At 42.7% G+C, this 13595-nt stretch overlaps 1 protein-coding gene across 3 annotated transcripts in view; it reads right to left on the bottom strand.

Moving 5' to 3' along the window:
• GNAL (G protein subunit alpha L) overlaps positions 1-13595 on the bottom strand; it is a 310998-nt gene that overhangs the window by 86257 nt on the left and 211146 nt on the right. For all 3 annotated transcript variants that reach the window (XM_084621820.1, XM_084621821.1, XM_084621822.1), the window contains exon 5: positions 11194-11291. In XM_084621820.1, coding sequence (XP_084477946.1) covers positions 11194-11291 — 98 coding nt within the window. The remainder of the gene's footprint in view (positions 1-11193; positions 11292-13595) is intronic.

Below are 13595 nucleotides of genomic sequence, written 5' to 3'. Positions count from 1 at the left end.
TACCGAGGTGGCTGGGTAACACCCCTCTGGCTGGCCAGTTGCTCAGAGGAGCCTTTCCAGGCGGAGTCTGTTGGTGGCTTCTTCTTCTTTTTCTTGACCCCTTTTGAAGTGAAGGCTCCGGGGATGATCCGGGATCAACACGCACCGGAGCTCCCTGCAGATTGAAGTGTTTTCTCTATAGGGAGGAATTTTTACTTCAGCTCCCAGCTCCTGTGAGGCTGCAGTTTTAGGTGTGGAGGTAAAGCACTTCTGTGAAAAGAAAAGGAGGAATTGTGCCACCTTAGAGACTAACAAATTTATTTAATCACGTCTGTGAGGGTCTCCCAGGCACAGTGAGTGTCTGGCCATTACAGGAACTGACTCCTGGCAGGAGAGGTACCTCTTGGAGCAGAGAGAGCCAGGCAAGCCCCTGGGCAGGGGGTTGTCATCCTCTAGCAAGTAGGAATATGCAGAAGAACATCGTCTTTACTTTTTTTTTTTTAAACTGAAAAAGAAAATAATTATGAGTCTACTAGATGCCTGGGGGGGGGGGGGGGGAGAAATGCCCCCAGACAGGGAAGGAAAGTGAAGTTCTTTTCCTTTTTCTACCAAAGGAATAAAATAAAATAAAATAAAACAAAACACTAGCCTGAGTACTTTTAGGGAGAACAAAGGTAACAAAACAAGTAAGACTTATACTAATGACACAGATAAGGAAGAGAAACCTGCTCATTCAGTCAAAGGCAGTACAGAAGGAAGTGAGGGGAGTTCCTGGTGCTAAATAGCCTCGAGGCAGACCAGGAGGGAGGGAGAGCACATGCCCAGGCTCAACGGGACACTGCTACCAAAAATCTCCAATTAGAGGTGCAGGGGCACACAGACACCTGAAGTGGAGCACCCACAGGGACACTGCTCGAAGAAGAACATTCGAGGGGGCAGAGAGGGAGCGCCACCCAGTTCCTTTCTGCCTCCAGCTGCAGCTGTACTCCGTCCCCTGCTCTGCCCCCAGCCACAACTCCACTCTGCCCTCTGCTCTGCCCCAACCCAGCTCTGACATCATTCCCTCTCTGCCCCCAGGCCAGATCTGCCTCTAGCTCAGAGTAGGGCAAACTCCGGCCCGCCGGCCACATCTGCTCTCTCCCTGCTTCCCTCGCAGTCACAGTTCCCCCAGCACCTGGGCAGCGTGGCTGCAGCTCCGGCCAGGCTATAGCGCGGCCAGACCCGGTGCTCCAGGGCTGCGCGGTCAGGGGGAGTTCTGAGGCGGGAGGCAAGGAGCAGGGAAGTTTGCAGGGGAGTGGTCAAGGGGCCTGGGCCCTGCCTTTGGGGACAGGGGCAGAGCAAACCAGGGCCCCCCTCCACCTCCAGCATGCTTGGCCCCTGCCCCCAGCAGCCAAGCCCAGACAGGGAGAGAGCCTTGCCTGACTGCCAGGGAGAGCAGCCAAATGAGCAGGGGAAACGCACAGGGAAAGGACTGAGCCTCCCTTCCCTCACCCCACAGGTAACGTGGGGTGGGGAGAGCAGGGAGGGTTGGATAGGGGGCGGGGGGGCCCGAGGAGGCTGGTCAGGGGGTGGGGAGCAGGCGGGATTGGATAGGGGACGGGCATCCTGGGAGATGGTCGGGGGCAGAGAGCAGGGGTGTTTGGATAGGATGCACGGTTCCCGGGGGGGCAGTCAGGGATGGGGAGCAGGGGGGGTTGGATGGGGGTGGGAGTTCCAAGGGGCTGGAATGGGGGCAGGGGCCAGGCCATACCTTGCTGTTTGGGGATGCATAGCTCCCCCAGCCTTCCCTACCTGGCCCTCCATACAGTTTCTGTACCTGATGTGGCCCTAGGGCCAAAAAATTTACACCCCGCACCCCCATCCCTAGTTCTGCCCCCAGCTCCACTTTCAGCCCAACCTCCTCTGCTGAGCCAACTGTGCAGTAATGGAGGGGGTGGGGTGCAGACAGAGTCCATTACCGGTAAGCAGGGAGACAACAGAAGTTTGGGCATCACTGCATTAACCTAGCTAAGACTATATTAAGATCCCAGGAGTGAGAAGGCACCTGGACTAGGGGAAACATGAATAAAGCCCTTGAGGAAACTAGCAACTGTGGGATGGGAAAATATGATGTGATCCTGTATGGGGGGGATGGTGAGTTGTTATTGCTCCTAAGCACACCCTTAGAGAGCTGATTGATAGCCATGAGTTCTTTCTGGATAACTGGTTGTCCAGAATAACAGAAATCAGAATGTCTAGAGAAGACAGATTGGGCTGTGCTGCCCAAACAGAGCATCTCTTACATTTCACTCCATAGGTCAGCCTAGGAGAGTCCTTTGCACTTCATACTAACATATTCAGACCTTAGCAGAGCAGCTTCTTTCAATGCTATTTTACCAGCCAGCATCCATATTGTGAGGGGCAATGATGCTGGGTCCCGATGTACAATCTGCCCTTCTCTCTTGGAGATCATGTCGGTAAGACAGGTAATGTTATCAGGGGTTGTGCTGACAGGTTCATTAGGTTGGAGTACCAGAACTGTCTGGGCCAAGCTGGTGCTAGTATGATTATTACCGCTGAGTCCGGTCAGCGTTTCTTTAGGACCCTTGGTACTAATGGGATTGGTGGGAAGGCATATGTTATCTCTGGAGTCCACAAGATGAGGAAAGCATCTGACAGAGAACCTGGGCTCAGACTCCCATCTTGAGTAGAACATCTGACACTTTGCATTTTTGTCTGTGGTGAATAGATCGACTTTTGAGTGACTCCATCTGTGGAGGATACTCTGCAGGATGGAGTCTTTGACAATCCATTTGTAGTCAGATGTTAATTGCCTGCTGATCCAGTAAACTAGGACATTCTGCAAACCTGGCAGATACAGAGCTACTGTTATGATCTGGTTACGAACAGACTAGTTCCATAGGCAAACAGCTTCTTGACAAAGGGGTAGATGAACATTCTCCTCCCTGTCTGCTGATCTAAAACTTTGCTGTTGTGTTGTCTGTCATGACCTGGACTGTCAGTCCACTTAGAATGGGGAGAAATGCTGTGCAGGCTAGCTGAATAACTTTCAGCTCCAGGATGTTTATGCCAAGGTTAATCTCTTCAGTGGTCCATAGACCTTGAGTTGAAGGTGATCCAGATGACTTTCCTGGCTGAGTGCAGAACAATCAGTTATCGAGAGGTAGAGAAAATGATATCCCTTTGCTTACCTGGAGAATGTACCTGTACCCTTATGTCCATATGATATCTGTTTGAGAGATATTCGGATTTCAACTCCCCTTGAATGCAACATAGGTGAAATCTGGCATGCTGTGTATCATTAGTGCAGCAGGCCACGTGACTCAGAAGTCTGAGCAGTGTCTTATAGATGTTGGAGGGTGAACCTGCAGCTGGGTTGATGAGGTCTACCATGGTACTGAATCTGTCTTGTGGCAGATAAGCTCTTGCTGTTGTGGAATCCAGCACTGGCCCTGTAAACTCTATTTTTTGGGTCAGCACTAATATTATCTCTGATCACGCGGAGACCCAGGGTAGAGAAAAGTTGTAGGATCATATGAATGGAGATGTTCACATGATGCATGATTGAATGAGCCAATCATCAATGTACAGATATGCCTAAACAAATCCCTGTTACCATGGTAACCAAATGGCAGTTGCTCCAGGTTAATCAAGACACCTGGGGCCAATTAAGATCCTTCCAGAAAGTAGTGGAGACAGCTAGGTTGATTGGGACACCTGAAGCCAATCAGCGGCTGGCTGAAACTAGTTAAAAGCCTCCCACTTAGTCAGGTGAGGGTGTGTGTGTCAGGAGCTGTAGGAGGAAGCCACACTGCTAGAGAAACAGAGCAGTACAAACCTTATCAGGCACAAGAAAGGAGGCCCTCAGGTAAGGATGATATAGATATTGAGGAAGTGGGGGCTGCTGTGGGGAAGTGGCCCAGGGAATCGTACTTGTCCTGTTTCCAAAAAGTCAGCTACCAAGAGCTGCTACTATCAGGGTCCCTGGGCTGGAGCCCGGAGTAGAGGGCGGGCCCGGGCTCCCCCCTCACTTCCCCAACTAATCACTTAGACTGGGAGACAACAGAAACTGTATGAGGGAGGATAGCTTCTCCTCACCTCCCTTGCTGGCTTATGATGAAAATGGCTCAGAAGGCTGTGACCCTTGCCTCTAGAGAGAGAAGGGCTTCATGGAGGGTCACAGTGAGCCTCTGGGGCTACTGTAATCTGCCAGGAAGAGCGGAACCCACTGAGACAAGGTTGTAGCTTTGTCACAATACAAACAAAAATAATTTCAGTTGCACAGAGTGTAAGAGAAGTTGATACAGCCAAGGATACTGTTTCACAGCCACAGGCAGTAAGAAGGAACTGAAGGATGGTTGGCCTCTGGATTATATGCCCTTGGGTAGTGGTAGGGGCACGAGGATACCTAAGGTGCAGGCACAGCACCAATGGGCACTGTTGGCTCAAAGTATCCAATCATGAAGTGGAACGCATGTGGACAATCATTCAAAGAAGAACTTTTCTATAGTTATCCTATCTAGTACTGGGATAAATGCAGGAATTCAGATGCTAGACTTAGACAGGAGATGGGCGAGTCTGCCAACAGCTTGGTCCCATCAGCTAAGCAAGCGGGCCTTGCTTGGAGAAGCTGAAGCAGGATGGAGACACTTTCCCAGTGCAAAGAAGAAGTGTTCCAGCGGGCTGATCTCAGAAAAGAACAACATTGAGAGAAGATGCGGCAGGTAATTGTAGTCCAACAAACTTTGACAAAACAACCAACTCAGGAGGCTAGTGAAACCCCATTCTCAAAGAGAGAGCAACTGCGAAGAAAAAACTGGATATGTGTTTTTTCCATGTATATTAGCTCAAATATAAAAATAAATTTGCTTTGGCCAAGCTTGTGTTTGCTTTTCTGAACACTTGAAAAATCAAGCTTTACGAGCACAAATATTTGTAGAAAGCCGATTTAAGGTTGCATACTTGAGCATACCAGAAGTGGCATATTTCATATCGGATAGAATCCTGGTTGACAAAGCAGGGGACAGGGTTCCCTAAATCTTCCCCAAGTCCCAGAACAGAGGCAATTAAATGAGCCAGAATGCATTTTCCACAGCTACGACCACCCACTTACACACAGTTATTTTGTAAGAATGCAATGAGACCAAATTAAATTTAAACACTGAAACCATCCAATAAATCTTACAGTAGCCTAAATTTTTTCTAGGAACGAGGCCTTGAGCAAAGTCTGTGTGACCCAGAAAGAAAAAAGGTTTTAATTGACTAATCCTGCTTATCTATTTTCCTACTCTTTAAACTCCTATGTTTACCTGAGAGAGTCAAAGCCCCAATGGCATCTTTAAGCCTTATTTCTGATTATCAGAGTTAACCTCACTCAGCCAGGGAACACAAAAATAAGTGATGATCAGTCAATCAGAACTAACCAACCTAGCCAAGTTTTGAATACAGAATAATTAATACTTGTAGCAAATGGTTCGAGATCAATCCAAAGAATTAAAATATCTCACAAACATTAGTAATTTTGAATAATGAACAAACGTAAGAAAATTTTATACTGCTTGTGGATGTTACAGAAATAAAAAAGTTAAAATTTATGGAATAAATTATTTCTTTCAAATTAGTCACTCAAATTAGTGCTCTCATATATAATGTTTTACTAGGATAAAGCCATATTTCAAAATGTTTTTAGATTTTTCATTGGTGCTTGAGTACTTCAAAAGGGTATGCACTGATAGCACTAAAGACCTTTGTTTACCCAAAGAACTGGTACACCTTGGGTAGTTATCAAATTAAGGCTTTGTCTACACTGCCAACTGAACGACAAAACTTTTGTCATTCACTGGTGCTTTACCCTCCCCCCCTCGAAAGACAAAAGTTTTACCGCGACACGTGGGAGTGTAAATGGCTCATTGTTGGCAGGAGCGCTCTCCTCTTGGTAACGCGAACCCTGTTCATAGGGGGTAAAGGTATTTTGTCGACAAAAGTGATGACAAACCGCGTTTACACTGCCTGACTTTTAGCGACACAGCTGTGTCGCTAAAAGCTGTATAGTGTAGTCAAAGCCTTAGTCTTTCTACATTGCCTACCTCAACCCTATTTTTAAAAGGTGAAGAGAACAGTTCAGTCTCTGACAGCTAAAATCATTGGTTTCTCTGCTGGGATTGCTAAGAATGCTGTCAGTTAGCACTGAAATATGATGGGAGTGTGTAGGTGCAGGTTGGTTTGTGACATGCACACTTGTTCACCAGAAACAGCTTTCACATGCACCACTGAGCAGTCAAACAGCATCAATCAATCATTATCAGCTTAACTGTATTCGTGGTATGCTCTTAACAAATAAAAGGGAGCTCAACACCTCATGGTTTCCATAAATCCATTTACTTTAACACGCTCCTAAACTGTTAGGGACACTTAATCAGTTCTACAAACTGCGATCTGACCTGGGTTTTTTCCCCCTTTATAACTGAATCATCATTTATTTTGAGGAGTTCTGGATTCATAGAAGACTATACTTTACAAAGCCCTTCTAGGCACATAGTTAAAGTTTGTCATGTAGTGAGAGATGGCAATCATGAAGAAACAATGTAATTTATAAAGTAGTTAAAACTGGGGTTGTAATCATTTTTCAGAAGTCTGTTTCATGTGACCAGCTATGGAGTGAAATTTTTAATAATCAACATTATTGCCTAGTACACTGCCTATGCTCTAGGCAGCACCTGGGCAGCATTAAATCATAGCCCTGTGCTTCTCTCAAGGGATTTAAATTTCCAGAGTATTAAAGCAGTTGGCCTCAACCTTTCCAGACTACTGTACCCCTTTCAGGAGTCTGATTTGTCTTGCATATCCTAAGTTATACCTCAGTTAAAACCTGCTTGCTTACAAAATCAGACATAAAAATACAAAGGTGTCACTGCACACTATTACTGAAAAATTGCTTACTTTCTAATTTTTACCATAACATTATAAAATAAATCAACGGGAATATAAATATTGTACTTACATTTCCGTGCATAGTATATAGAGCAGTATAAACAAGTCATTGTCTGTATGAAATTTCAGTTTGTACTGACTTCACTAGAGCTTTTTATGTAGCCTGTTGTAAAACTAGCCAAATATCTAGAAGAGTTGATGTACCCCCTGGAAAACCTCTGCGTAAACCCAGCAGTACACATATCCCTAGTTGAGAACCACTGTATTAGAGTACCCAAAAATACACTTCAGTGTTCACTTAATCTCCAGTACTATGATTCCCCAACTCTTTCATTGTCAATAGGCTGGTTTTGTACATGACACTGCCAAAATCTAGATAAGAGAAGTGGAATTTAAAGGAAAAATAAATGAATGAGGTTCTTGCACTCTCAGAACCATATTTTAATCTCTTGTGTGCAGTGCCTCTTACATTTGTGAAAAGTATAAAAATTAAGGAGATTTATTTATTAAAAAAAGTTGATAAAGTATTTCAGCCCAGAAAGAAAGAGGAAAAATAGAAGCCAGAGTAAAGAATACACTTCTGGTTCTGTGAAGTGCATTTCACAAAACACTAAACTTGCTGTATTTTATTTAAAAAAAAAAAATACAAAAACACCTGTCTTGTAGCGGTGAAATACTTTTTCTCAGTATGGGGTATAACTATATTGTATAACTTTGTAGGTAGGGATAGAAAAATTCAAATCTTTGCTTTATGATACATCTAGAGCTGTCAGACCTCAAGCGAAATAGCCTGCTTGGTCACAGTTTTTCCATTTCTCATAAATTCCATGGTATGTATTAATGTGACACTCGTTTAAACAAAGTTCAGGTAACAGAGGGTGTTATGGGAGAAAAACTAAAATAAATAGACACTCAGAGCTTGATGTCATTTACATTAAGGACCTTTTACACCAGTCTGGTAGTGTAAAGCAGCCTTACAGTGAACACAAATTTACGTAAATGAGTGTAAATGAGAATGAGGCCCCTATTTCTATGCTGGTTTCTGTGGCCTCTGGTACCAGCAGGATAACGTTAATACTTCTCAAAAAAATAAAATTAAATTAAATAAGCTAAGCTTTTAAAATGTAGTTTTAAACTTGCTGAAGCTTCTGAACTGCAGCCAAATTAAAGTATTTTAACTTGGATTTTATTTATAATTAATTTCATAATATTCAACAATTTTTATAAAGACATCCCACCCATCTTGTAATCTAATAACTGTCTTAAAAAAGAAGTTTTTTTAAAATGGAGAGAGGACTGGTGGCCCACAGATCACACACTGTCTGCATTCCCATCTAGAAGATCGGGGTTCAACTGTTGCTCTGGGATGCTTGCTCATCAAGTGAGGACAAGATGAAAACATGGTGAATGTGGCTTGCTCAACCCCTGGGAGCTTGAGGATGACTGAAGGGGAAGACAGCTATTGCCATTCAACATTACTCTTTTTTTTTTTGCAAAATAAAGAAAAACTATTAGTGTGCTCCAAAAGTGAATTCCATTCAGTCCTCCTTAGACATAAAGTTAGTACTTGTGTACAAAGCCTTTTGTCCATGTATAGAGAAAAATATGTGTATCTTTTCCAGTAATATTTCAAACTTACTTTTAGTATTACACTAAGCTCCAGAGGTCTCAGGTTCAATCCCCATGACTGGGGTCTGTTGGTGTTACACAGACGCAAGCAGGGGGCACAGAGGGATAGCTCAGTGGTTTGAGCATTGGCCTGCTAAACCCAGGATTGTGAGTTCAATCCTTGAGGGGGCCATTTAGGGATCTGGGGCAAAAATAAGGGACAGTACTTGGTCCTGCCATGAAGGCAGGGGACTGGACTCGATGGCCTTTCAAAGTCCCTTCCAGCTCTATGAGATAGGTATATCTCCATATCAAATATTATATTCTTCAGTTTAGAAGAAACAAGATAACTCTACTGTTCTAAATTATGTCAGCTTCTGGAATGGAGGTACACATTTCTACATGAAGTAGCTGCTGTCATCATATAGTACATAACATATAAATAGATAAAACAAAAAGCAAGAATTACCCATCCATTGACTACATCATTATTGTACCAATGCTTCTGTGTAGTAGTGACAAGTGACTGTTTTGGGGAGCAGGTTAAAGCCAGAAATATTTTCAATCTGTCCCCCAAAATAAGAGTATGTTAACCTATTTTTAAGCAGCAGTATAATCTTTCCCGATAGAAAGCTGTGTGTGTGAAGCACAGAAGTAGGAAACCGGAATTCATGAGTTCCAATATCTACTCTGACCCTAACTTCTTTTGAAGCCTCGGCGAAGTCACCTGACAACTTTCCTTCCATTTACTCAACCAAAAACTTACTTGCTTCACATGGTATTTTAAGTATTAATTAGTGTTTGTGAAACCCTTTGAAGATGTAAAACGTTATATACGTTCTAAGCATTATATTCAGAATTGTAACAAATAAAGCTATCCTAAATTACCAAATTTAATAGTAGTTCTGTCTCGCACTATTTGGATTAGATAAACTAATGCATAGTACTCTCTCTTTAACTGAGATTGTTAAACTCTTGGTGATTATCTCAAAAAATAAATGATCAATTGGAGGCGATAGGGGACACGGCATGTAGAAAAGAAAACCCTCTTATTCTTTACATTCTTTTAGAAAAATGCGAAGTTTAATTTAACATTTTGAGATATCGGAATTGACCCCAATCCCATTTTGTCACTTTCATTTCCTTTCTGTACATAAGATTTGGAGCATAAGTCTTTTCCCACATGCCAAAATTTCCATTTGAGGCTTCTTTACGCTCACATAAACATACTTCCATTAATATTACAATGGAATAATTTACTTTTTTCATGCTGTTCCGTTGCATCCTACCCCTTTCCCCAAACAGGACTGGCAAAGATATGTAGGATTTGTCTGTATGCTGGACACTTCAATCAGCACAGACCAAATCTGTACCATAGAGAAAAAAATTGACAGAAATCACAAATTTAGGGTCTTTTGCAGAGTTTGTTGCATCATTCAAGAATCACCGCTTTCAGTTAAATAATGATATTTCCAGTCAATCTGGCTATGAACTGATTACACAAGGTAAACGAGGAATGCCCAAATTGTGGCTAACTATGCCCACTGACCTCCTTTCTACCCATACAAAATTCCACCACACTGTCGTGTGTAAATGTGTCTATGTTTGCGTCTATGGCAGAAATGACCCAATGGCACTGAGCTGCCAGTTTATGGCAAAAGTGAGGGAATGAGTTTTCTTTGTGTTCTTGTTTCTCTGCTGGAGTCCAAACAGGGGAGTAGAGAGAACAGAAAAACAGTACTCTCAGTTTTGCAGTGGACCTGTGATCTTGCTGCTGACCATAATTATCAGTCAGGCTGATCTACAGAGCCTGCTCTTCAAAAACCCTAAATCACGAAGCAACTCTCAAGGCAAAATTTCTGGCAACAGCAATTCACATCAAAATATATATTTTTGGTCAAAGTCTAATTCAGAGCTGGGTTATTATTTCTGGTGACTGTCAAGTGTTGTAGCTTTAGCATACTGGTGAACTATTTCCTTTTTGATTAAAAGAGAGGGAGGGGTGTGCTATGTGTCATAATCTGTTTGGGATTTTCATCTCCACATCCTCACATACAAACATTTCCACTGGAACTCTGTGTAAATCATATCCTATCAAGTGAATCCTTTTGGGGATTGTTACTTGTGTTAACACTTTTACTGATTGACTTGATGTAGCCCTTGAGAAGATAAACTGGCTAGTTTCTTAGAAGAACGGTCAGCTATTGTTTGTTTGTTGAATATACTGAAGAAACACAATAGCAATGTAGGTTTACATTGCTTTTGAGAAAAATCTCAAAAATCTCACTACTATGTGGCTTGATGCTTAAAATGTTCAAATACAGAGTAATCCAAAATAAAAATTCAGAAGTGTTTTCTCTTAAAATAATCTAATTACTTACTGTAATTGAAACAAAACAGACAGCTGTTACTTAAAATTATTTGACTCACTAACTTTTTCTTTTACTTTAGCCTTCCTCAGCGGTTGAATAGCACCAGCAAAATGTGTAGCTGTCTAGTAACTGAGCAACACAGTAAAACCATCATTACTCTTGCTGTGCATATTTTGTATATGTAAGAAATTAGAATGTTGTTTGGTGGATCACAAACTCCCAAATCTTGCAAATATAAATATCTTTTTCAGACTTATAATCCATTACATTCTTGGGTATTAATTACACAAAAATAAACACTTACTACTGTGCACAGTCAATCAGTTGGTATTCGTTTGACCTCTCGAAGCATGCCTTTACTCCTTCATCATCCCAGAGCTTTTTTGCATGTTCAAAGAATTCCTGAAAATTGGAAATGTGACAAATAAGAGAAAATTTCTCAGGTTTTGTTTTAATTAAAAAGAAACACAATGGTTCTTCCCTCCTCAAATCTTCATGTTTTAAAATGGTTGCAACATGAAAAACTATACATTTGAAGAAGAAAAGGTGAATTATTATTAGTGAAGTCAAAGTCTCAGAAAAACTAGTTTGGACTGTTGAGTACTTTCACATAGAATCATAGAATATCAGGGTTGGAAGGGACCCCAGAAGGTCATCTAGTCCAACCCCCTGCTCGAAGCAGGACCAATTCCCAGTTAAATCATCCCAGCCAGGGCTTTGTCAAGCCTGACCTTAAAAACCTCTAAGGAAGGAGATTCTACCACCTCCCTAGGTAACGCATTCCAGTGTTTCACCACCCTCTTAGTGAAAAAGTTTTTCCTAATATCCAATCTAAACCTCCCCCACTGCAACTTGAGACCATTACTCCTCGTTCTGTCATCTGCTACCACTGAGAACAGTTTAGAGCCATCCTCTTTGGAACCCCCTTTCAGGTAGTTGAAAGCAGCTATCAAATCCCCCCTCATTCTTCTCTTCTGCAGGCTAAACAATCCCAGCTCCCTCAGCCTCTCCTCATAACTCATGTGTTCCAGACCCCTAATCATTTTTGTTGCCCTTCGCTGGACTCTCTCCAACTTATCCACATCCTTCTTGAAGTGTGGGGCCCAAAACTGGACACAGTACTCCAGATGAGGCCTCACCAATGTCGAATAGAGGGGAACGATCACGTCCCTCGATCTGCTCGCTATGCCCCTACTTATACATCCCAAAATGCCATTGGCCTTCTTGGCAACAAGGGCACACTGCTGACTCATATCCAGCTTCTCGTCCACTGTCACCCCTAGGTCCTTTTCCGCAGAACTGCTGCCTAGCCATTCGGTCCCTAGTCTGTAGCTGTGCATTGGGTTCTTCCGTCCTAAGTGCAGGACCCTGCACTTATCCTTATTGAACCTCATCAGATTTCTTTTGGCCCAATCCTCCAATTTGTCTAAGTCCTTCTGTATCCTATCCCTCCCCTCCAGCGTATCTACCACTCCTCCCAGTTTAGTATCATCCGCAAATTTGCTGAGAGTGCAATCCACACCATCCTCCAGATCATTTATGAAGATATTGAACAAAACCGGCCCCAGGACCGACCCTTGGGGCACTCCACTTGATACCAGCTGCCAACTAGACATGGAGCCATTGATCACTACCCGTTGAGCCCGACAATCTAGCCAGCTTTTGACCCACCTTATACTGCATACAATCTATCAATTGGTTTCAAGAATTTTATATCATCTAGCCTTTCACTACTTCTCCAAAAGAGCACTTGTCTATTTGCAAAGTAAGTATTAATAAACTGATCCAGCCTAACTTTCCCATGTGGCCAAAAGAAACGTTAAAAAGTGTTGAAACCAGGTTGGTGTACCCCAGTGGCAGAAGACAAATTTCCAAGTAAGAAATCAGATTTGCTGACACAATGGAATTTGAATAGCAGATCCTCTCAGAAAATCAAAGATGAGTTGGAACTGACTCTTAAAATTATAAGGAAACCTCAACACCAAACAACTGAGCACACAACTCCATAGTAGCATGAATATGGCAATGTTAAAGCACCAAAATTTATTTTTTGCTTTGAAGGACAGCTTGTTTCTTGCTTTTAGCAGCCTAGCAAAGAAAGCCCTGAAAGTTAGCTTCTAGCTACTACCCCCCAAATTGGACCCTTTATTCCAGTGGTTCTCAACCCGTTCCACACTCCTGTACTCCTTTCAGGAGTCTGATTTTTCTTGCGTACCTCAAGTTTCACCTCACTGAAAAACTCAGGCTTAAGTTTTCTGCCCTGGACTGCATCGAGTCTAACACTGGCCCTGGCGACCCCATTAAAACAAACTTGCCCACAGTTTGAGAACTGCTGGTATAGTGTATGGATCAGTATAAACAAGTCATTGTCTGTATGATATTTTACTTTAGTTTAGTTCGCTAGTGCTTTTTATGTAGCCTGTTGTAAAACTAGGCAAATATCTAAATGTGTTGATGTAACTCCTGGAAGACCTCTGCATACCACTGGTTCAGAACCACTGCTTTATTCAAAAGACTCTGGCCTCAGATTCTGGGGAACCTAGGAAGTACTTCATATCTAGGACTATGCCATAATTAAGAAAACCACCCTGAAACCAAACTAACCCAAACACACCTACTCCTAAAAGTATAGAGAGCAGTTATAAAAGACAAGTGATGCTCTCTGTGTTTGGAGGCACTTGAGGGTACTTTGGCTCCATTGTCTTG

The sequence above is a fragment of the Lepidochelys olivacea genome (genome assembly GCF_965140295.1).
Source record: "Lepidochelys olivacea isolate rLepOli2 genome assembly, chromosome: 2".
NCBI lineage: Eukaryota > Metazoa > Chordata > Testudines > Cheloniidae > Lepidochelys > Lepidochelys olivacea.
Note: the sequence above shows the minus strand (reverse complement) of the source record. Positions and strands in the feature narration are given on the sequence as shown.